This window comes from Camelus ferus, chromosome 1 (genome assembly GCF_009834535.1).
Source record: "Camelus ferus isolate YT-003-E chromosome 1, BCGSAC_Cfer_1.0, whole genome shotgun sequence".
NCBI classification, from domain to species: Eukaryota; Metazoa; Chordata; class Mammalia; order Artiodactyla; family Camelidae; genus Camelus; species Camelus ferus.
The window spans coordinates 89070912-89095382 of NC_045696.1; the positions used below are offsets into that span (position 1 = coordinate 89070912).

General features: G+C 36.3%; 2 protein-coding genes across 9 annotated transcripts in view; one reads left to right on the plus strand and one right to left on the minus strand.

The window, feature by feature from the left end:
• SMC4 (structural maintenance of chromosomes 4) overlaps positions 1-327 on the minus strand; it is a 35491-nt gene extending 35164 nt beyond the window's left edge. For 2 of the 3 annotated variants that reach the window (XM_032485238.1, XM_032485227.1), the window contains exon 1: positions 171-327. The gene's annotated coding sequence lies outside the window, so the exon portion shown is untranslated. The remainder of the gene's footprint in view (positions 1-170) is intronic. The other variant, XM_032485234.1, reaches the window with a different exon arrangement.
• Positions 328-627: 300 nt separating this feature from the next.
• The window catches only part of IFT80 (intraflagellar transport 80), a 99304-nt gene continuing 75460 nt past the window's right edge, over positions 628-24471 (plus strand). For 3 of the 6 annotated variants that reach the window (XM_006190435.3, XM_032485259.1, XM_032485268.1), the window contains exons 1-3: positions 628-784; positions 14785-14868; positions 17231-17452. In XM_006190435.3, coding sequence (XP_006190497.2) covers positions 14832-14868; positions 17231-17452 — 259 coding nt within the window. In that variant the 5' untranslated portion in view covers positions 628-784; positions 14785-14831. Of the gene's footprint in view, positions 785-14784; positions 15633-16519; positions 16733-17230; positions 17453-24471 lie in introns of all 6 variants that reach the window. The other 3 variants (XM_032485279.1, XM_032485273.1, XM_032485288.1) reach the window with 3 other exon arrangements.

Genomic DNA, 24471 nt, shown 5'->3' on the forward strand with positions numbered 1-24471 from the left:
ACTGCCGGGGAGCGGCCCAGGGGGGGAGGGGTGACAGTAGCGAAATCTCCCAGCGGCAGCCTCAGCCCAGACTTCGGCTGCTCCAGCTCAAGGCCTCTACTTCCCAGGCGCCCGCGGACGAGGCAGGAAGTAAGAGTGTGACAACCTGATCAGGAAAAGAAGTACTTTACCTGCGGGACAGTCCACTCAAACCAAGGCTGGAAACGGTTGTGTAGCCCCCCCGCTCCTGCCGGTGTTTCGGCTCCGGGTCCTTCACTCGAAAATGGCGCCTAAAATACAAACTCGAACGGAAATTCGTTACAAATGCGCGCAATGCTTTCTGGGAACCATTAATTTGAAAAAAATGCGGCGATTATCTCCGCCATTTTCTTGTCGCTTACACGCATGCGCGGACTCCTGGCGGGACCCCGGCAGCGGACCTTTCTACTAAGTGAAAAAGAAGAGAGAGACAGTGTTTTCTCTGGGGCCTACGGAAGCAGCACTCTTATAAAAATATTTTTTAAAAATCTTTGCGAGTTTTGAAAAAGATAAAAAAAATAGGGTGGGGTTCCGCCCACTGACGAAGGCAGGACTCAGTCATCCAATAACACCCCTTAAGGAGAGGGCGGGCTCGCGTAGGGGCGGGGTCCCAGGCCCGCTCGGGTGACGCGCTGCCGGGAAGTATCGCGGGAAGAGGGAGTGAGCGTAGCTCTTAGAAGTCGCTATGGTGACGGGGAGGTTCGAGGCTTCTTGGTAACGAGTGCCAGCTCTGAGAGCGATTGCCACCGCCTTCCTGGAACTTAAGGTAAATCTCTTTACCTCTGAAGAGGTGAGAAAAGGATTTGGAAGTTGTGGCCATTACTTGATCCACGTTCCCTGCTTTGAGGGTGTGTGCAGCGTGGAGAATCAGTTACTTTCCTTCTCCCTGGCAGCAGTGGGACTCTGGACGTAGCTTTTGGGATGCGAAGGCAGCCTTGGGTTTGGAGGCAGTAAAGGGACAACAAGGAGGAGACAAGACCTGGATTGGTGAATGATCGTGTAGTGAATAGCAAAATAATAATTTCGAGTTATTGGTGTTAGGTCAGTAGTGTCACTAGTGAAAGGAGGTTTCAGGCTTTTAAAATCATTTGGCTGAAAGACTCCGTAATGGAAGCTATGTCATCTGGTTATGGGAAAATTATCAATCAGCAAATATTTCTTAAGTAGCTTTGTATACATTGCACTGTGTCAGGCATAATCAAGACTATTCAGCAAGTATTCCTGTTCTCAGAGAATTTAGTTTTGTTTGTAGGTTTTTAACTAGGAGTTTGTGGATCTGCTGGTAGGTGATTAGACTTCAGAGACGTTCATACCATCTCTTCACTAACCCTCTGCCCCCGGAATTGTATGAAAAATTCTGTGTGCCTGGGAATTTTTCTGGGGAGTTAGTTTTCCTAGAACTTTGATCAGATTCTTAAACGTGGTCCTGACCCCCACAGTGTTAGCCACTGGTTGATTTGACTAACCCAATAAGCATTTATTCAGCGACTCTTAAGTACTTGACATTGAGAATGGGGAGCCTCTTTCCCTCTTTTAATTTTTGCATTTTTAGGGCCTGGCATAATAAAACGCTAATCTGCTTTTTGAACGAACTTACATTACCATTCTAAATAAGTAAGTATGATTTGTGCCCTGAGGAGCATATTCAAGTTCCATGATTCTCAAAAACAGGTGTGGTGGACACTCCCTCCAAGTGTAAGAATTTGCTGAGGTTGAGAGACTGATGTGGTTTGAGTGAACATTGACTCGATATTACAATATACCTATATATTTGAAAAAAATTATTGTTTTTGTAAGATAAACTACAGACAATAAAGCTCAATGAAAAAATTGGCCGGTATGTGTACCAAGAAAATGTAGCAATTCTCTTTGACAGCATCTGGAATCTTTTGGATTTTCGAAGTCTGTAAAACACTACTAAATCTGAGTTGAAAAGATATTAACGATGAAAAAAAGCAAAGACTAGACCAAATTGAGTGGTGTATGTGGAGGACAGAGCACGATTTAGTAGAAAGATATAGCAGATAACAGAATCCCAAATCCTATCATTTTTTAGCCACATGCTTGGACTATTTACTCAAGTGATCAATCTCTGAGAGTGTTTATTATAAAACCAGTATATAATACCTACCACATAAGATTGTTTATGATTGTTTGTCTAGCACACACACTACAAGCATTTGATATTGCTGTGTTTATGACATTGACCTTATTAGGGTATATGCTGAGGATGACTAATGGGATGTCAAATTTGGAAGAAGGTTAGCTTATCAAGAGTCTTGAAAGCTATATAAAGGATGATAGATATGATACGTTTTCAAAATATTAGAAAAATTTTGAGCTAAGGAATGACTTGGTAAACAAACAAAAATCCAGTAGTTTTGTAGGATGTGTTAAAAGGGAAGAGATTAATCAGACATGGCTTTGATTATTATTGTACAGTCCTTCATGTGGAAGGTGACAAGTGCCTATGCAGTAGAATGGAAAAAATCTGGACACGTTTGGGGTGGAGATCTACAGCTTTTGCAGATTTTAATGGCTAAAAGTCTAAGCCCTTAAAGTCAGTCAGCTTCTATTCTTTATGAATCCTTGGATTAGTGATGAGGGGATAGGAAGAAAATAAGTCACAAATAAATCCTAGCTTTACTGCCTTTGATGATTGCTGTAAATAATGATAGGTCATAATGACTGATGAGAAAGAAATGTAATTTCAATAAATCAATAAAGTGACTGATAGCTTTAGATTTAGCTGAACCTAAACATGCTCCACACAGGACAAATATTTTTTCAAATGAGCTTAAACCAGGTTGTATAATGTATAAAAGACATCCATAACAAACTGCTGCAGAGGAGACTTAAATCCAGAGTGAAAGTAGGGCACTCAGAATAAGTGGAGAAGTGATTTGAGAAAAGATTAGGGTCATAAGAGATAAAGACTTGATTGATCCCTGCCAATACTTTGGATAAAAAGAAGCTGGTCCAATTGGGATGGACTAGGTTACAATCATCTTGGAAAGTATAACCAAGTCTCATCTTTCTGGTCCAAAATCATCTACTAACAACCATTATTTTTATTTTCAGGCAGTCTGAGAAGAGAACCCTCACTTTTTATATTTTAAAAAACTGTACCCCACAGGAAGAAATAATAAGTTCAAAGAGAGAAATTGGAAATAGAATTAAAATGCCATGTTTGCACTTCTTGAAGTGCATAGTTAAATTTTGTCATCATTATAATATGTTTTTTGTCTGCCTTCTAATGTGGTTACAGAATTTCATTAAGTCTGAAATTAATTTGTAGGTAAATGTTTAAAAATATTAATCAAGTTTGTAATTTTAAATATTTGGATTAGTTAGATATTAATAAATCAAGATGAATAAATACATATGCCTTTGTATAAGTAATGTATAAATACTTAGAGAATATTGTTCAAGATGAATAAATTAGATGTAGACACAGGACAGATAGTTTTGAATATTTTTCTTGATAATATAAGCCCCCTAGTACACCAATCTTGTTGAAATTCTCATCTACCTTAACAGAAAAAAAGGGAAGTGAGGAAGTAGAACAATTTTGGGAGATTGACTGTTTTGAAAAATGAGTTTGTTTTTATTCATATAGTTTGAGATTAGGAAAGATATATACAGTGGGTAGCAGAGGTAGAGAATATTGTCAGGAGAGAAAATAGGATGAGATGGAGTTACAAGAATAGTTGGAATACTAAAAATAGATTAGATTTTTAAGGTTGTGAATAAAGAGAGGATAGCAACAGAGAATGTCCATTCTTAGACTCTAGGAAGAAGAAGTAATTATAGACTTGAGTCTCAGGACTCTAGATTACAGGCGACAGAAAACCCAATTTAAATTGTCTTGAGAAAAGAAAAGAATTAGCTTCCATAACCAAAGAGTTAGTTGAGTATAACTGGACTCAGTGTTTAAACAAAGACACCAAGATTTGGTTTCTTTCTTTGCTCTGCTTTGCATTTCCTTCTCTTGGCATTATTCTCAGGTTCCACATAGTGGCCCTGGCACCACCAGTCTCTCCCCTTGCTGTGGTAAGATAGCTACAGTAACTCCAGCCTCAAATCTTCTAAAATTAAAGACCTCAGGGTGACTCTTTCTTTCCCATCTTCTGGTTGAATAAAAGTTTCTGTTGGAATGCTATAATTGTTTTAAGTCTGGGTCTCATGCTGGCTCCATTCAAGCCATTTGGGCTAAAAGTGAGGAAGTGGGTGTTCCAAGGAGAAATTCTTTGTAGCTAGGGAAAGAGTGAATACATGCAGAATGATAAAAACACCAATTTTCACTACAAATAGCTAACAGTTACTAAGTAATTACTATGTTTCAGGCATTCTACTGGACATTTGTAAGATGTCTTTTTTAGATCTCATGTGTACTTTATCTCATTTAATTATCATAACTAACCTGTGAAGTAGGCATTATTAACTCCATTTTATATACAGAAGAAAACAAAGTACAGTACTTGAAAGATCACAAGGTGAGAGTTTCAATAAGATGGGTCAAATGCAGTAGAAACTGGAAAGAGAATGACAATGGTGATCTTATAAAAAAGTAACATTTATTAGGGTGTTTTTAAGTGCAGAAATGCGTAAAGAAGAAAGCAAAATTGGGCCATAATGCTATCACTCAGGTAATCTCATTTTAAAAATATAGAGATAAAGAAAATATTATGAACATGGTAAAAACTTCAATCAGAAACAAATAAAATGAGAGTTAAAATCTTCCTTTTCATCCTAGTGTCTCTACCCTCACAAAGATCTTCATTAAGTGTCTTGCATATCTTCCAAGAAAAATGTTTTAGTATTCACTAGCTTAAATGTATATCCTCCCCCCACTTTTTCTTACAAAGGGGATTGAGTTATATAATACTGCTGTACACTTTACTTTGGTCATTTAATGGATTATAAGCATCTTTCTGTATCAGTACATATAGATTCACCTCATTTTTTTTTAAGATAAGGATTTTATTTTTAAACAATTTTTTTTAAATGGTGGTATTGGGAATTGAACCCAGGACTTCACACGCTAAGTGTGTGCTTACCACTGAGCTATACAGCCCCCACCGCATTTTTTTAATAGTTGCACTGCACTCTAGTTTATCAGTTGAGTATGATTTTTCTATGCTAGTTGATAAAATAGAAGAATGAATTAAAGATGACTACTTATTTTTAAATTTGTGAATCTTGTGGTTTATTGGCTGGAATTTATTAGGCCAGCCTGCAAAAAGATTATAAATATAAGCCAATAAGAATAATATTAAAGTATAATTGGCAAGATCTGGAAATGTAAATAACACTGCATGAACACACACTTTAGAAAATGCATACAGAAATTGCAGTGTGGTGGGGGTTGGAGGTCTTTAGTAATTGAACTGTACTGCCATTTGCACACCTGTTTCCTTTGCTTGCTATGTTTTTTAATCTGTCCCTGGAAATGGTGAGCCTGCCTCTGCCTTCTGCCATATAAGAGATCTCATCGAGTTTTCAAGTGGTTCTATGATGGGACCAATCTGAGTAAAAGATCTGCCCCTGTCTCTCTCCTTTCTTTACTGGGAAAGAGACACAGGAGTCTGATTAGAGCTACTTAGGGGACTGTTGATAAAAATTGTACTTTTAAAAATAGAGCCTTTTGTAGTCATCAGCAAACCGTTCATTTCACCTGTTAATATCAACACCCCAGGGCTAGCCAATATGCAAATGACCCAAACAGAACTTGGTATAAATGCACTTATGATCTAGCTCTTGAATTTCTTGTCTCTCCTTCACATTCTTGTTCACCACTGAGGCTTTCTGCTGCCTCTTATCTATACACATTCTTGTTGACAAGTCAAACCTTCCCTCTTTTCCTCCCAGGATTTTTCACATTTTGTTAGTGCTTTTTTCCTTTTAGTTTTGTTTCTTAAATCTAATTTTTGTCTTTTTTTGTAAACCATCTTAACCACGTTTGGGTGTATAGTTCAGTATAGTTCAACGGTATTGAGTAAATTCATATTGTTGTGCTACTATCACCTCTGAACTCTTTTCACCCTGCGGAACTGAAACTCTGTACCCATTAAACAATAACTCCCCAATCCTCCTTCCCCCAATCTCAGGCAACCAGCATTCTACTTTTTGTGTCTATGAATTTGACTAGATACTTGATATAAGGGGAATCATACAGTATCTGTCCCTTTGTGACTAGTTTATTTCATTTAACATAACGTTAAGTCTAATTCTTAATTCTTAATCCTATTTTCTTGGTTCTAATTCTGTTTCACATTGTAAACATGTATCTGCAACATGAGAGTGAAATTATGATGAATATTTAAATTTCTAGTTTTTGATAGTATTCTATCAAGTTCTGAAATAAACAGGCTTGTATAGTTTGTATATGTATCTTAGTGTACATTTACATGTATATAACAAATTCCTATGACTAGGAATTCTTCCCAGGGTAGATTCTTTATATAACACCTCCTTTGAGTCAGTAGCTTCTAAATCAGAATATGCACAGATGTGTCAGATTGGCAGAGCCTAGGTAATTTGCCTGTGTCCTAGCTCTAAGGAGGGCTAGAGAGGAAATAATTTGTTTTTTATTTATAAGGTAGGAAATTCCCCCAAAGTAGAAAAGGTAGTTAGAAGTGTTGGGGTGGGGGTAGGGGGAAAAGAATAAATGACCATTAGCACCAGTTTTCCTGCCCTTTAGTAATGTATGCGGGTATCTGTTTCTCTGTATGCCAGGATTGGGTTCTGGGTATTTTGCATTTGGCCACTCTGACAACAAAAAAATGGTATCTAGCTGTTTTATGTTTCATTTCTTTAATTATAATTGAGGCTGTGCATTACTTCATGCTTTTGATTGCCCACTGACCATCTGTATTTATGCTTGTGTGAATGGTCAATCTATGTGTTTAAAAATAGAACGACCCCTTTATCAGTGCCCTTGATCAAATGACTTCATAGGGGCCCATGCTGGCTTACATTAGCTTCTGTTTCTGTAGTATTGCCAATCTATTCCTTTTCACTGGTTCCTTCTCCTTTGCCACCAAACATATTGAGGTCTACCCTAGTTTAAAAGGCATTCATAATTACTATTCTACTTCTTGCTCTAACCTCTACACTGATAATACCTTTATATATAAACTTATATACCTTTATCTTCTTCACTTATGAGCTCTGCCTGATGACTACAGTTTTTCACCATTTATTCATTGGACAAATATTTACTGAACACCTACTGTATGCAAGGATGTTTCTAGTTGCAGGGGATATAGGAGCAAACAAAACAGACAGAAATTCTGAGGTCTCCAGTATGGTACTTGCCAGCACAATGTCCTCGTGGTGGAGCAAGCTCCCAAAGATGGCTGCTGCCAATATCTGTGTACTCAGGGGGAGTTCCCGTTGCCTTCTGCCTCTCTGGGAGACTCTCCAAGATCAGAAGGATACCACAGTCTTCATTGTAACCTCATGGTGGTATCCCAGGATAGAACTGTGCAATCACAGTTTTCTGCTGAGGGCCACTTGGATGGTCAGGCCTTCCTGTGCTGTGACTGTGAGACAGGCAGGGCAGAGCCCTGGGGGCTATGGGCAGAAGTAGTCCTAGGAGCAGAGACATGGGACACACAGTCCAAGGACTTGACGAAGAATGGGAAGGGCCTCAGAAAATTTCAGGTAGAAATCACGGCCCTGCAGGAGGAGAAAGGAGGCTTGCATTCTCCCCAGAAGATTCAGGGCTGTGAGATCCAAGAAGACAACCATGCCAGGGGCTTCAGTTGTTTCTAATATTTTCCTCTCCTATCACCCAAAGACCTATGGATGGGAAATGCCCTGGTCTTTGACTTGGACCTGGACTATGGAAATAGAGAAGTCCCAGGACATAGATGGCTTTAAAAGGAAGGATTACTGGGTCTGTGTGCAGGGAGAGCTTTGTGGAAGACTGCAGAAATATCTGGAATCCTAAATGGGCTTCACAGAGAGAATAGTGCCCCCAGCAGTGAACATGGCCAGCAGCATGGCCTTGGAGGGCATGGTCACCCTGACAGCTTCTCTCCTCAGAGTATCTCACTGGCCTGGATTCAGGATGAGAAACTCCTAAGCAGGGTGTCCAGAAATCTGGGGGTGTCCTGCCTGTTGGGAATGGGACCTACAAGACCTGAGTGGCCTTAAGGGTTCCCCAAGGTTCATGTGCTATGTGGAACACAGTGAAAATCCGAGTGCACACCCTGTGCCCTCTGGAAAGACTCTGGTGCAACAGAGTTAATGGCTGATCATTTTGGATGTTCCTGCTGTGGTTTCTTGTCATAATCATTATGCTTTGTGTCCTTTGGTACAAGAAGAAAAAGACAACATGGGCTGTGGAGAGCCCAAAGCCTGTTGGCCTACAAGACCCTGGTCAACTCCAGACACTCCAACAGATCATAATGGCCTCACACAACTGGGTTTTTGGTCTCTGTTGTCAGACCCTGGGTCCATTGATTCAACTGAGGGAGCATAAAATCTGCAGCCATGAGGTCTGAACTCAACTCTCTACTCTGGTCTTGAATAGTATTTTCCCTCATGATGCTTCAGTTTCCTCATCTATGAAATGGGAAAAATAATATTTGCTTCCACTTATAGTTGGGATGATTAAAATGGTAATATATATGAAGTGCTTGCAGCTGTACCACACTAGTTATTAACATTATTTTTGTTATTTTATATTATAATATATTACATGGATGATAATTAGGATTAATAATCAATAAGCTTTATCTGTAAGTGTCCTTGTAGCCACTTCTGAGGAGTCTAATAGAGTTTTGGTTCTCTTCACCCCCATCACACTTATATATGCATGATTTCATGTCCACAGTATCTGCATAATTCCATATAATAAGTTTTAAATGCTCTTTAAAGAAAAAAAATGGATAAAAATCTGTACTCATGGAGCTTACATTTTAGAAAGGGGCAGTAGTAAGTAAAATACTATGACAGATGGCCTTGAATAGGATACACCGGCAAGGCTTTACTGAGAGGGTGACTTTTGCGCAAAAAGATGAAGGAAGGAAGAAAGGAGTAAGCCATACAGCTATCTGGGGTCACGGATTCCAGGCAGAGAGCATGGGTACAAAGGCTCTGAGGCAAGAGCATGATTAGTATGTAAGAAGGAAAAAAAGAGGCTAGTGTGGCTGAAGCAGTGAGTGAAAAAAAGAGAGGCAACAGGAGATGAGGTCAGAGGAATGATGGGCATATCAGGGCTCTCCAGAGAAAGAAGAGTTGATGTTGAAATCTTTAGTCTTAAGGCTGGAAACTGATGGCAAAATTTCTGTATTGTAGTCAGATGGCAGAAGTCCTTCTTTGGAAAATCTTGGTCTTTGCTCTTAAGACCTTCAACTGGTTGGACAAGGCCCACCCACATGATGCAGGGTAATTGCTTTATTTAAGTCAACTGATTGTAAATGTCAGTCACCTCTAAAAAATACATTTATAGCAACATTCAGACTCATGTTTGCCCAAATAACTGGGCGTCATCGTGTAGCCAAATTGACACAAAAAATTAACCATCACAGTAAGAGTCCAGATCAATAAAAGCTTTGAACACCACTGTAAGACCTTTGTTTTAACTCTGAGATAGGAAGCCATTGGAGAGTTTTGAGTGGATAAGCACCATGACCTATTTTAAAAGTCATTTTGGCTGCTGTGGTGAGCACAGATTGTGAGGGGTTAGAGGCCAATAAGGAGGCTATTGTAATTCAGGTTAACAGATGATGGCACCTTGGACTGGGTCATAGCATTGGTGTCGTGAAATTCAGATATTTTGAAGATAGAGCATACAGATTTTGTTTTTTACTAATTGTGTTTACGATGTGAGAGAAGAGTTGGTGATGATTCCAATGTTTTTGACCTGTGCAACTGGAAGAGTGGAATTGCCATTTACTGAGATGGTTAAGGCTGTGGGAGAAGGAAAGTTGGAGGAAAGATTAGGGGTTTGATTTGAATCTTCAGTTTGAGATGTCAGACATTCAAATAGATTTGTCAAATAATCAGATATAAAAATTGGGTTCAGTGGAGAGGTCTGAACTGGAGATATGAAATTGGGGGTTGTCACTGGGTAGTCACTATATTTAAATTTATATTAAGCCATGAAACTGGGTGAGATGACCATGGCAGTGAGTATAGATACAGAAGAGGTACAAGGACTGAGCTCACAGTTTAAGGTTGGGGAAATTAGGAGAAAAGGTTGGAGATGTTTATTCCCTCTATAACTCTACAATTCCTTTCCCTCCATAAACTGCCTACTGAAATAAATCCTAACAGCCTCGTTAGCAGGATTGTAAAGGAAATCCCATAGAGTTACATGTACTCCTAGCAAGATTGCCCTTCTCTCTTACAAAACTGCATCAGCACTACAAACCACCTAAGAGAGCAGTTCTAGGAGGAAGGCTACAATTTAAGTTGATTATCTGCTTTCCTTTATCCAACCATTGGGACTATTACATCATACCTTACATCCCTGTTTACCTCAGTCTCCACATTCAAGACTTTTCATTCCCTGCATTAGTTCATTATTAGACTTAGCTGTTGATGACAGTAACTTAAACATGATAAAACTTTATTCTCTATTACTTAAAAAGCTAAATAGATGGTACAGGACTGATAGGACTCTCCACAAGTTCCTTCTATCTTGTTGTCATGTTATATACGGTCTTGATGGCATGGTGGGGAGAGTACTATTCTTATTTTCCAAGTTATGCTGATTTATATAACTTTTATAAGAGATAATAAATTGGCTTTTGTAAGAGGTAACTCATTTACTTTTCACAATTCCACTGTGGGTAACCATTACTGGTGGGCAGTGTTATCTACCCACCCTTCAAGTATAAATCCCAGATTGGGCTACTAGGTTGATGATGATGTAATATCCCCATGTAGGTTTAAGAATTGTTAATGCCCTGCATGGCCACACCTAGTTTTGAGGGCAATTGGGGAACATAATCTTTATTCTAAGTGGCCAGGTATGCAGCAAAAATTCAGATTCTTCTACTGGAGAAATAGGGATGAATGAGTATTTGAGGACAGCTGGCTGTTCTTACCATTTCCCACCATCTGTCCCAAACTCTTAGCTCTTCCCCATCTAAATCCTACAACTCTGCCTTTTGGAGCTCATAGTTTGTCATTGCCCAGATCTGTGTTCTCACCCTTTACTGTGAATGATCTCTTTAACTTCACAGTCTAACTTAAATCTGGTTTCTTCTAAGGAAACAGCTCGCCCCATGGCCTTCTCAAGTGGACCAGGCTATTTTGCATTCCAGACACCAATGTGTGGGCTTGCTTCTCATTAGTGTTTCTGGACAACTGATTGTCTTTTCCTTTCCTCTCTAAAATCCTCTAGTCCGTTTGAGACGTGTCCTCCGAGATCAAACCTTTTTGCAGTTAGTCAGCCACAGATCTGATATTTTTCCTCATTCAGTGAATGGTATTTTAGCACCTGGGTAACTGTGTCTATCTCCACCACTATTCTTATCATTATTCTCAGTGATTTAACATCCTTGACTCAATCAATTCCATTCCCTGGCCTCTCAGTTCCTTGACCTCAGCCACTCATTTTCATAGTCTTATATATCTATATTTGCTCCCAAAATTTGTTTTAAACATCTCATTGTCTGTATATCCCTACCTGTTTTTCCCTGGTTACTTCCTCTAGAATTTAAGTGCTGACAGTTCAGTTCAGTAGGACTTCTAGGCTGTTGAAGCTACCACCTTTTCAAGTTCTGCTGGGTAGTCTCATCTTACCCCATGGCTTCGAATATGATCTTTGGGCTGACAGCCCTCAAATTGATATCTCAATGGTATCTCCAGGTCTGACCTCTCCCTTGACTCCAGATTTGTATATCCAATTTCTCCTTGAATTCTCTGTTTGGATGTCTAGTAGGCATCTTAAACTTAGCATGCCCCAAGCAGAATTTTTAAATCATCTCTTCCAACTTGTTCCTCCCTTAGTCTTCATTTCAGTAAATGGCAACTCTGTTCTACCTGTTGAAACTTTAGAGTCATTTTTGACTCCTCTTTCTCTTAACCCCAATTTATCAACAAATCCTGTGGGATCTTCTTTCAAGATATGAATATATTCTGAATAGAATATGACCACTTTATATCATTTTACCACTGCTACCTTCCTCATCCACCCACTTTCACTCCTCTTCTGGATTACTGAACCTAGCTGGCCTCCCTGCTTCCAGTCTTGCTCATTCTTGCTCTTTTTTTTTCTTTCACCCATACTGACACTTTAAAATGTGAGTCAGATCATATCACTCCTTTGCTCATAACTCTTCACTGGCTTCTCTGTTCATTCAAGAGGAAAACTGGTATCATTCAAAAGAAAGAAATGATTCTTTTATTGTGGTTTTCCAAACCTCTACGGGATTTTGTGTCACTTTTCTTCCCCAATTTCTTGCTACTCCCTCCACTTACCTTGTATTAACCATACTGGCCTTCATGATCTGACTTAGCCTTAGAAGCATTACTGGCTGCTATATTTAGAAGAATTTGAAGGGGTATGTGTAAGAGCAGAAAGATCGGTTCTGGGGTCACTGTAATAATTGAGACAGAGAATGATGGTGGCTTAGAACTATGATGCGGGTGCTGAGGAGTGGCCAGATTTGGAATATATTTTGGTAGCTTGGTAATCAGGATTTCCTGGGCACATTTTTTCCTCTTAAGCCTCATAAATGTTGACCTACACTGGACCAAAGATAGTTCAAAGATAATTTATAAATGATTTTTAGTAGCAAAGGCATAGTTCCTCCTGTCTGCTCTCTAATTATCCACCCCCCCCAACCCCATTTACCACTGGCTAGTCAGATCCTTGATGACCAATGCCTTTGGGCAGATAAAAATGCCTCAATGTAGTGCTCAGGCAGCTCTGCAATTCCCCTAAATGGCTGTGCTCTAATACTACTTTCCCCTTGTTCCTTTATTCAGTCTCATATCAGAATGCACATATCATTCATGCAGATGATCTCAGCTAAATAGGGTGTATGGGGAAGATCTTTCTGAGCAAGGGAGAATCATTCCAGTGCTAGGATGCCACTCTCTTTCTCTGATCCTTTACACCATGTTTCTGAATAGTTGATTCCTTTCTCATAAAAACCATACTGCCTTTACTTATTTATATAGTATTAAGATTTCTTTTGGTAAGGAATTATTCCTAATTATGGATTTCTGCAGTTTGAAGTGTTGTTGGTTGGAACAGAGAAAGCTTTATTGCAATGCTAAGCAAGGAGAACAGGTGTGTGGCTCGTGCTCAAATATCTCGAATTCCAGATGTGTTTTGAAATAGGCTACATTATGACTTTGCCAAAGATCTTCAAAGTTTCTGGTTGTAATTTTATATATATTTTCTTGTCTATTGTGTTGTTTCTCATTTTCAGAATGAACAATTTATCTGTCTATTCTTTTGAAATCCTTATAAGCTGAATTGCTACTTGAATTATTGTGAAAAAGTAGCATTTTGTAAATATTTTTACCTTTCCCCTCCTCTAATTGAAGGAGGTCTGATGGAAGGGAGAACAAGTTATGAAAAAGGTGCTGAAATTCCTAGGAATTAAAAGTGAGCCTTGGAAATAGCCTGGGAGAGATTATCTTCTTGCTCTGCCTGCTATACACTGATTCATACTTTTGAATTTGAACATAAATCTCCTTAAGTCATCTGGAGAAGAGAGAAGGTTTTTGACCCTAATCGCATATTAACTAGACAGAAACTTTTTTCCTGTAGTCTTAACAATTTCCCCCCAGTCTCACAAATTTAGGAGTAGAATAAGTGAAAAAGGTGTTTTGAAATACAGCTGTGTTTAGCACCTTGCTAATCTAAAAGTCTTCCTAGATTCGGAGGAATGAGAAATTATCGAAGGTAGGCCCACTGAGTTCTTATCTACACTCAGTACCTCCTTTGATGTAGTTAACAGTAATTTTCTACCTGGTGAAAAGCATTTTTTTCCTTTAACCACACTTTCATTTAATTTTTTTTTTCTTTTTAGTTAGTGATGTTTCTCAGAAAGAATCCAAAACTGTAAATTGGATTGCGATAATTTAGCATTTCCTTAATTTGTGTATTTTGATAGCATGGTTATTGCGGGAGTGTTACTCTTCTTCCCAGTTTTTATTTGGCAATTACATTGTGATTTTTATATAACTTTTATAATGGATTTATTACCTCTTTCTTAAATAACGCACTTATTTTTCACATTGCCACTGTGGAAACCATAATTGTTGGGCAGTGTATCTACCCCAAACAGAATGTAAATCTCAGATTGGATCACTAGATTGATGATGTCATAATATTGCTATGTGGGTTCTATAATTAAGGCCTGCAAAAATGTATCGTAGCCCTTCATCAGACCTTCAGAATTATTTTAATGTATATCCATTCAACAGCACCAACACTGATCTGCCATTGAAGGGTACCTATTTTAAAGAATCTTCTGATTTGTCCTCAGGATGGCCTTTGAAATTACTTACCTGACCAGATTCAGTGGTGTTCTGCACTTGCAGGAATATTTTAGGCAGGTTGTGAGGACCTCTGGAATCCAACTCAAGGTCTCCAATCATCTGTTGGCAGAATTAGCACACTCTGAGTAGTTTTCTTCCTCTTTGCATATGCTTGCTGTTAGGAAGATTGAAGGTGCTTCAGTGTCTTTGCGGTGCTAAGATGTTTTGTTTGCTTTTATTTTTTTTGTGTTCATGTTTTGTTTTTAATGCAGATTCTATATTTCCCTCCCAACTTTTATTTTACAGTGAATACAATCAAGTGGCATCTAAAAATTTTGCTGAAAAGTGGAGACATGAGACTGAAGATATCTCTTTTAAAAGAACCAAAGCATATCCTTTTAATACATATAAACCTTATTGTGATCACCTTACTACAGTATTGTTCAAAGTTTTCTTCTAGTTATAGCCTAGTTGGAGAGTGGATTTTTTTTTCATTCTTTTAATAGTAGTTTAGCTAAATTGTTTTTGAAATATTTGAGGTCATGTGTTGCATGTAATTCTCCAAAGCAAACTGTCTGTTCTTATTTTCAAATTTTTATTGATGTTTTTCTTTTACTACTTAAGTACTACTGTAAAGTTTTTGTTTAGTCTAGTACGATCTTAAAGAGAAGCTTTTTAAAAATCAAATGATTTTTTTCTTTTCTTTTTTTTTTTAGATTCCACATATGAGTGATATCATATGGTATTTTTCTTTCTCTTTCTGGCATACTTCATTTAAAATGATGATCTCCAGTTCCATCCATGTTGCTGCAAATGGCATATTAAAAAAAAAGAAAAGAAAAAAAATTTTTAATTAAATAATTTCTCTTGTTAGTGTGATCTAGTATTTTCAATACACATGATAAAGTGGAGGATAAGCTGGGTAAGTCTGAACAGTTAGACTTTTATTATTCATGTGGGAAGGTGGCAATTATATTTTCTCAAACGCTTGACCCTATGTTTTGTCAGTAAAAATTCCCAGTTATGTGTCAGGAAGATATGATAGGCCCTTTTACCTTCATTCTTAGTTATTTAGACCAGTGCTTCTAAAAGTATCATCTGCAGACTTTATTGCAGGTCTATGAAGAGATAAATACAGAAATTGAAAGTAAGAGGTAAGAAATTTTTGTAGCAATTTGATAGTCACAATATCCAAATATAAAATTATTTTTCTAGTAATTCACTTTTGTCTTACAAAATGTTGATCTGCAACGAATTTGAAATAAAAAATATGACCTGTCAGAGACAGAAAAGCACTGTTTAGACATTTGATCAAAGGTTTTGAATTTATATTATCTTGTCTGCTTTTTTTACCTTATGAATGAAGGTATAATTCCTTTTATTTCTCCATAAATCATTTTTACTCTCTTTTCAAATATGCCTTCAGGAGTTAATGCTATATACAATCTTACAGATTTTGACTATGTCTATTGTCTGCTTTTATCTTTTCAAGCTGAAGAATAACAGTCTTTTTAGACTTTCTTAATCTGGCAGTCCTCTCATTTCTCCCATAATTTTAGTTGAGTTATCAGTTTGAAGACATGTCATGTATATCTGATGTGTACTCACAGCAATTTTTGTAAGGATAAGCTTAATGCTTTTTGTTTTGGGGTGTGTATATTCTTTCTTTCTAGGTTGTGTCTAACATTTTTCTTTTCTAAGGGTTTACCTAACATTGTTTAAGCTACAGCAATTATACTGGAAGAAATTTTTTTTCAGTAGTGGTCTAGTGGTATTCAGCTCCTTTTGTTTAGATTGTATTTTTGAGTTGAGTATTCCAGTGACACTTTATAACTTATTTATGCAGACTCTTATTTTTTTTGTATGTGTTGATTTTATTTTAATTTTTATTTTTTTGAGTTATGCAGACTCTTAAGATCTTTCTATAATTTATTTTTTAACTTTTTTGGTTATTTGCTCAATCTATTATATTTTGAGGTATTAAAAAATCTTAGAACATCCCAGAATAATTACGGCACTTAGTCTCTTTCTTTTTCCTTAGAGTTTATTGATTGCTTAGATAAGTCAATAAAAAGCATTGGGGAGAAGAGGAGGAAGTAAAATGATTGTACAATAACAACAAAAGAGCAAACCAACCAACCAGGAATGATGGGGTAGTGTTGAAATCCACATATAAGCAGGAGAAAGCATCCTTTATGAATGACAAACTGAAGTACCTTCTCTAGACACACAGTTTAATGTGTAATTTAAGCAGGTATTTTACTGTTAGATTTCAGTCTTCTTTTAGCATTTGATTTTTAAAAACTTATCAAAATAATACATGCTTATTCTACTAACTTAAATGATGCAGATATATGTAAATTTTAAAAAGCACAGTTCCCTTTTCACCTCACTTATCCCCCAGCAGGTTTCATACCTTTTGATCTGTTATATGTCTTTGTGTGTCTTTTGGCCTAGTTTATGGAATATTTTGTAACAGTTAAAAACTTTTCATGTAGTCAAATCTTTCTTTTTTTCTCTTTTGTCACCTGGATTTCTTATCTTGCTTTCCATTCTTCTTACAACTGTTTTGATAGATGCTTATTTTCCTTTTTTTATATGGAAAAAATATGAAAGTCATAAAATTAAAAATAGGTTTAGAAGCATGAAACATTTGACTCTATTTTGTAATCTTATAATCTACATCTGCAAAATATTGTATTTATTAAGAGTTAAGACTTTTGTGTGTTTTGTCTCCTTAACATGGTGGCACATCAAGAATTAGTAAGCTGTGTGGGCTGGACTACTGCTGAAGAACTGTATTCGTGTAGTGATGATCACCAGATAGTGAAGTGGAACTTGTTAACCAGTGAAACAAGTCAAATAGTAAAGCTGCCTGATGATATTTACCCGATAGATCTTCACTGGTTTCCGAAAAGTTTAGGCGTAAAGAAACAAACTCAAGCAGAAAGCTTTGTCCTCACAAGTTCTGATGGTAAGTTTTTAATAAATGTTATATGCTTTTTATGTATTATTTAAAAGATATAATATTTTAGTATGACTTATGTTTTGAGTTGTTTATCCATTTCCTATGTAGTCAGTTGATTTGTTTATAGGCTATAAAACTATTGTCATAGAAGAAAGTAAATAAAACTGGCATATACTGGGATTGAATTCCAACCTTTGGCTTTATTTTTTCTGTGCTTGCAGGAATTGTTAAGCTATTATCAGTTTTGGTTTCTGATTTCTTCAAATTTAACTGTATAACATGACCACACTAAAAATATATGGATACAACACATACTCATTTAGTAAGCTATCTATTAAATGTAGTCTTTATTTCTAGTACATGTTAATATCCACTTACAGAGTTGGAGATTTATTTAATTTGACCATAGCTTTATTACTGGTGAGTAAGTCATGATTTTTCTACTTTTAAGGGAATTTTTTTTTAGAAATAACTTAAACTGTTTCCATCTGTATTATACTTTACCTACTATGTCAGGTAAGAGTACATTCATCAAAAGGAACAGAAACTTACTTGGCTAACTTATGCACAGATGGAGTTTTTCAGTTCCCCTAGCTCCAGGGGTAGATCTTTAAGCACCGCTGCATCAGGCCTCTGTTCTCACCATCTCTTGGATCAACTGTCCCCAGAAGGTGAGCATGTTGGGCAGGCAGCAGCCTAAGGCTTATCCTACAAGAAAAATCAGGAGAGGATGCTTCTTCCCCAGTGTCTCTTGCAGTCAAGGGGCAGAGAGGGTCCTGGACAAGCTTGGGTCATGTGCCCATCAATGAGTGAATCAATTTAGTCAAGGGACTGGGACACTGATTGACTGAGGACAGCAGGCCTCAGGCCACTGTGGAAAGGGAGACAGAGAGAAGGCTTTATAACCAGAACAGGGAAGGAATGTTATAGCAGACAATCACATCAGATTCTAGTTCTTTTACAGGCAGAATTGATGGTAGTTTTTAACCTTATTTTTCTGAATCTTGATTAAATGAGATATTGTGTGAAAGTATTTGGTACAGTGCCTAGGGCTTAGAAGACTGATTCTGAACACAGCTAGAATTTAGTTTACGTCAGATGATAAAATGAAGAGTTGACTTAAAGACTTAATTTTGATATAATTTCACTTTTATAGAATGGTTGCAAGAATTGTACAAATAACTTCTGTATATCATTTATCCAAATTCACTCACTGTTAACATTTTATCCCATATACTTTATCCTTGGTCCCCTTTTCTCTCCCCCCCCCCCCACTTTTTTCTGAAACATTTAGGAGTTTGCCGCTTTAACCATAAATACTTCAATGAATTTCCTAAGAATAAGGATTTTCTGTTAGTTAACCACAATACATTGATCAAAATCAGGAAATTTCACACTGATATAATACTGTTATCTAATCTACAGTTTGTGTTCAAATTTTAACAGTTGTCCTAATGATGTCTTTTCTAGAAATTTGTTTTTTCTGGTACAGAATAACACATTGTTTTTGTCATACCTCTCTTGCCTCTTTTAATCTGGAGCAAATCCCCAGTCTTTCTTTTATGATCTTGACTGTTTTGAAGAATACAGGCCTGTTATTTTTATAGAATGTCCCTCAATTCATGTTTGTCTGATGTTTCCTCATACTTAAATTCAGTTTATACATTTTAGCAGTAATACTTAGGGCATCAGATTGGAAGATTCATGATACTGGTTTCACTCATTATTGATGACATTAACTTTGATTACTTTCAAAGGTTGTGCTCACTAAATTAATCCACTGTGAAGTTGTTTTTCCCTTTTAATAAATAATTTCTGAAAGGATACTTTCAGACTGTGTAAAAATATTCTCTTCCTCCTCCAACTTCCTCCCACTCTCTTAGCATCTATTGATGATTCTTGGCTGAATCATTTATTACTAAGATGGTTGCCAAATGGTGATTTTTTTAACTCCATAATTTCTTCTATATTGATTAGTTGGTATTCTACTGCAAGGAAGAGCCTCCTGTCTCCCACTCATTTATTTGTTTACTTATGTCAGATTAGACTCAGATTCTTAGTTATTTCTTGAGTATCCTATTACTATCATTTAAAAATTTTGATGTTAAAATTGTCCTAGATTTGGCCAGTGGGAACTCCATTGGGCCAGCTCCAGGGAATTTTGCGGAGGGAGGAGGATAGGTAAGTTTCCTCATCATTGTTTGAGCATTTCTTTGCTGGTACAAGTTGTTCCAGGTTCATCTTGCACTTTCCAGTCCCAGCCCCCAAATCAGCCATTTCTCCCCGGAGACGTGTTCTTTTTTGGGTGTTTAATGGTTTTGAGAAGTCAAATGAGAGTGCCAGATGTGCTTATTTCAATGGGGTGTGTTTGCTTCAAGACCCTTTTAGAGGACAGAGCTAAGAAATATGAATATAAACATATATTAAAAACATACATATCTTACTACTTCTTCCCTCCCTTTCTCTCTTCCTTACCTTCTTTCCTTCCTTCCTTTCCATGCTAAAAATCATGAGTTCATTCTAGTACCACCAATTCTAACATAACACCATAGGGTTAATTCTCATTGTTTTTCCTTTCATTCTTGGAAACACTGAGGAAGCTTGGCTCCCATTATTCACATTTGTTCAATTCTACAATACACAGTAAGTTGTTTCAGAATTGCTAATCCATACTATTGCAAAAAAAAAATTTGTGTAATATTTGTTTCCTGTTTTTATCTTTACACTGAGGATATAGAGTTGAAGTCTTGTGTTCAATGTTACTTGCATTTCTCCCCCTGCTTAAGTGTTGTTGTTATTCATTTAAAATACAGTTAAGTGTATTTATTTCTATTTCTTTTTCATTTAAGGTTTCCTTCCTCTTCCATTCTTGTTGATTTGATTATTTTTGAATATGTAAAACATTACAAGGATGGTTCCACAAAGTCAAAACTATAAAAAAATATACTCAGAGCAATGTCACTACTCCTACCCACCCAATACCATACACCTTGTTTCTGTTTACTCTCTAGGTAGCCAATCCCTTTGGTTCTGGTTTGTCCTTCCTATGTTTCTTTTAGCAAAAAGAAACAGCTACATGTATGTTTTCTCATTTCACCTTTTTTATTATGCAAAAAGTGGCATACTATACATTTTCTTTTCATTTTCCTTTTTAAAGTCAATAGTATGTGAGGATTGACTTTTATCTGGTGAATATGGACAATAAATATAATGTCTTGATAATTTCTATTGTATGAGTGTTTCCCTGAATTATTAAGATTGCTTGATTACATTTAACTAAAGAATAGTTGTTTGGGTCTCTATTTCACATTGGCTTTAGTTTAAACACTTTCTGAAAGGGAAAAAAGTCTGAAGTAAAATATAATTTAAATATAAATTTGCAAGACAATAATAAATAAGGGAAAATGTATTATGACTCTTGAGAAACTATAGTGTTTAATTTTATTTTTTGGTTTACTTCAAAAAAAACAAAAACAAAACCAAAACCCAATAAATAAGATAACATAACATGCCACAACTAGATGTAGAAAGAAGAGAGAACCAAAGCAAAGTAGTTATTTTCTCCCAGGCTGGGGTGAGGAATATCTCGGATCTTGTGAAAGAGAGGGCAAAGGATGATAGTTCTAAGCAAAGAAGTGGAAAAGTAAGACAGAAAACAGAATCCAGAAATGAAAAAGAAATGTTCACAAAAAGAAGAAAGGGAATGCTATCTGAAGGTGGTCAAGGGTTTCCTGCCAGATAAACATCTGAGGTCATTTTGTATATCAAGGCTGTATTCTTTGCTAATCTAATACTATAAAAAAGTGTTATTCTGGTTTAAAAACATATGAGATGCACCCTGTTAACAAATTTTAAATTTTTATAGTGCAGTATTAACAGTAAGCACAGTGTTGTACAGCTCATCTCTAGGACTTTTTCATTTTGTATGATGTTAACCCAATACTTAAAAACAAATTTCTTCAAGATTTAGTTCATTGCTTAAGTAGGCACCTACTTTCTTCTCTTGATTTTTCTCCCCCAAGACTGGCAAAAAGAGTTACAGTTTTTGAGTTTGTTTATCACTCTTTCAGTGTTCCCTTTGTCTTACCCTCGCCATCTTCTTTGTTAGTTGTAACATTTGAAAAAGATCCATGGGATTTGGGGGCAGGTCCTGAAATACATAAAGCAGACTTTTTGCCATGTATTTTGTCTCACCAATAATTCTCTCTTCAATATTATGACCTCTTTGAATATTTCATGCAGCTGTATCCCACTTTTTGGAGGAGATATTTCTTTAACAGTGTGTTAAAAGATTTATATTTAAAAAAGAATTATTTAAAATGCATTAAGGGAGCTGCTATATAAAGGAATTCTGGTATAAAATCTTTTGTAAAGCCAATAAACACTCCTTAAATTATATTTAGTGAAAGTTGACTTTTTTATACATTGTATTAAATATCTTAAAGTAATCCTCATATTCTCTTATTAGTTAATATGTACATTTTAAAATCCCACTCTAAAAAGAATTTGTGTGTTCATTTCTTTTCATCAGAAGTTAGCGGTTATTGATCTCTTTGTGGCTTTTTGCAACCATCTGCCAAAACATTTCTGCTATTAAGCAGTCTGCAAAAGTGCTCATGTGCCCTTATTCCTAACACCCTATTCCAAGCCTTCTCATGTTTCCATGGACATTCTTAAGGCATTTCTACCTTTAAGAAATGTGTTTCATATAGGTTTAATCTACTTCCTCTGTTCTTTTTCCTCTTTTTAGTTTACCTTTTATTTAATAATAAGAGATTAATTTTATGCCTCAGGATTTAAATATTCATGTTCTTTAGCCAAATCATCCCTTGTTTAATCAATGAATTGTATCAATAAAATCAACGAATGAATTGTATTGATTATATTCTCTTCCCTACCCTACCCCTAGCAAATAATTGGAATAAATTTGCTCTCTTGTTTTGGTCTTGCATTTTTAAAAGGTTATAGAAAATCTGGAGAGAACAACCAAAATAGTTGAAAGGCATTTATGCTTTAAAAAATTTTTGATGTATGAAATTTTATATTTATGCTTAACTCTGGGTATGCTATTCAAACAATTTGTAACAATCAGACAAACTTACAAAAGCCAAAGATTTATATTGAGTGCCAAGTCAATGCAAAGAGCAGACGTTAGTTGTCCCAGTATATGACTTCTGTGAGGTCATGGAAAGCAAGAACAATTTCAGTACCTGTCAGAAATTCAGTATTAGGTATTTTAGAAGAACAATATCAGTGACCTAAATATATAAAATTTCCAAAATACAAAAAAGATTGAAAGGAAATTTCTGGACCCTTCATTTCTGGCTCAGGAGTTATTTGGTTCATCGCTTGGTGATAGATTCATTCATTATGTGCAGCAGTCATTTAGTATGTGGATATTCTGTATTAGGAAATGTGCTAGCATTTAATGAAATGGACTTGGATAAAGTAAATAATGGCCACTCACTTTGTGTCATCTTTACAATTTCTTCTTTTGAGATTTTTCCCCCTTGTATTTTCTCTGTAAAGCAATGCATTAACAATGTACATCCAAGTTAATTTTAAGTTAGTCTCATAAAGAGAGTAATAGCACAATTGAATTCAAAGTAATCTTGTTACATTGAAAAATGACCCAGAAGTAAATATAAAATTAAAAGAAAGATGAGAGGGAAAGCAGGTGGTGCTAGTGGGTAGTTAGATGAAGAAAAGGGGTAGCTTATTGATGAGGGTCCAGAAAGTAGGTGATGGGAAAAGAGAGCTATCCAGTTTAATGAGAAAGAAAAGAATGTCAAAGTAGTCTTTTTTTTAAGTTACTAAGTATGGTTACGAGTAGATTAAATTTAACAAATGCTGCTTATGTAAAAGTACTATTGAGAATAAAAACATGGCAAAGACATGGCCCCCTGAAAAGAATCACAGCCCAATAAAAAATGCTGCAACAGAGCTATATAATAACGTGCACTATGTGTAAAAAGAAGGAATGACTTTGTTGGTGGGAATGGGTTGGTGGTCAGTGAAATAACCACAGAGTGCTAGGTATAAAATATCTTAAAGCTGTCTGTATTAGAGTTCTACAAAGAAGTATTTTAAAGCCATCTTAAGCATCTGACTTACATATATTTTTAATAAATTGTTCATATTAGGCCAAAATCTTGAAAAGCCTTAAGTTAAAAATGAATTCAAACAGAATAAATCCTCTAAGGCAAAATTTGATGAGGCAAGCCACATTTTCTTTTACTGCAAAAAATATACACATTTTTTTGATTTGGGAAAAAGTTTCTAATTTCTCTACAGCTTTCCCTCAGTATCCAAGGGGAATTGGTTCCAGGACCCCTGGAGATACCAAAATCCACAGATGCTCAAGTCCCTCATATAAAATGGCATCTTATTTGCACATAACCTATACACATTCTCCTATATACTCTAAGTCATCTCTAGATTACTTATAATACCTAACACAATATAAATGTTACATAAATAGTTGTAAATACAATGTAAATGCTATGTAAATAGTTGCTGGTGCAGGGCAAATTCAAATTCTGCTTTAGGAACTTTCTGGAGTGTTTTTTTGATCAGTTGGTTGAGTACAAGGATGCAGAACCCGTGGGTACAGAGGACCAGCTGTACTTAGTTATTTTATTACAAACTATATATTACTAGGCTTCATGATAATTCAGAACCACACTGAGCTTTTTTTGGCTTCCTGTAGCACTTCTGTGCACAGTTGATTTGTCCCCTTGTCATCTCTTATATAGTTTGCTTAGGTCCTTTAAAGTTATAAGTTTTTTACTTTTTTGCCTATATGTGCGTGAACTTTTTGAGGATGGCAACCAAGTTCTTTTGGTTTACCTGGTGCATAGCTTCAGTATAAAATTGAATAAGGCAGAAGTTTTAAAATTTGGATTATCAATTATTAAATTAGTTAAACAAAGACGTCTTTAGGCTTGAGGTGGCTCTTAATGCTTTATACCTAAGCAAACTAAAATCTAAGCTTGTAAATGAATGCTTCAAGGTTACGGAATTGA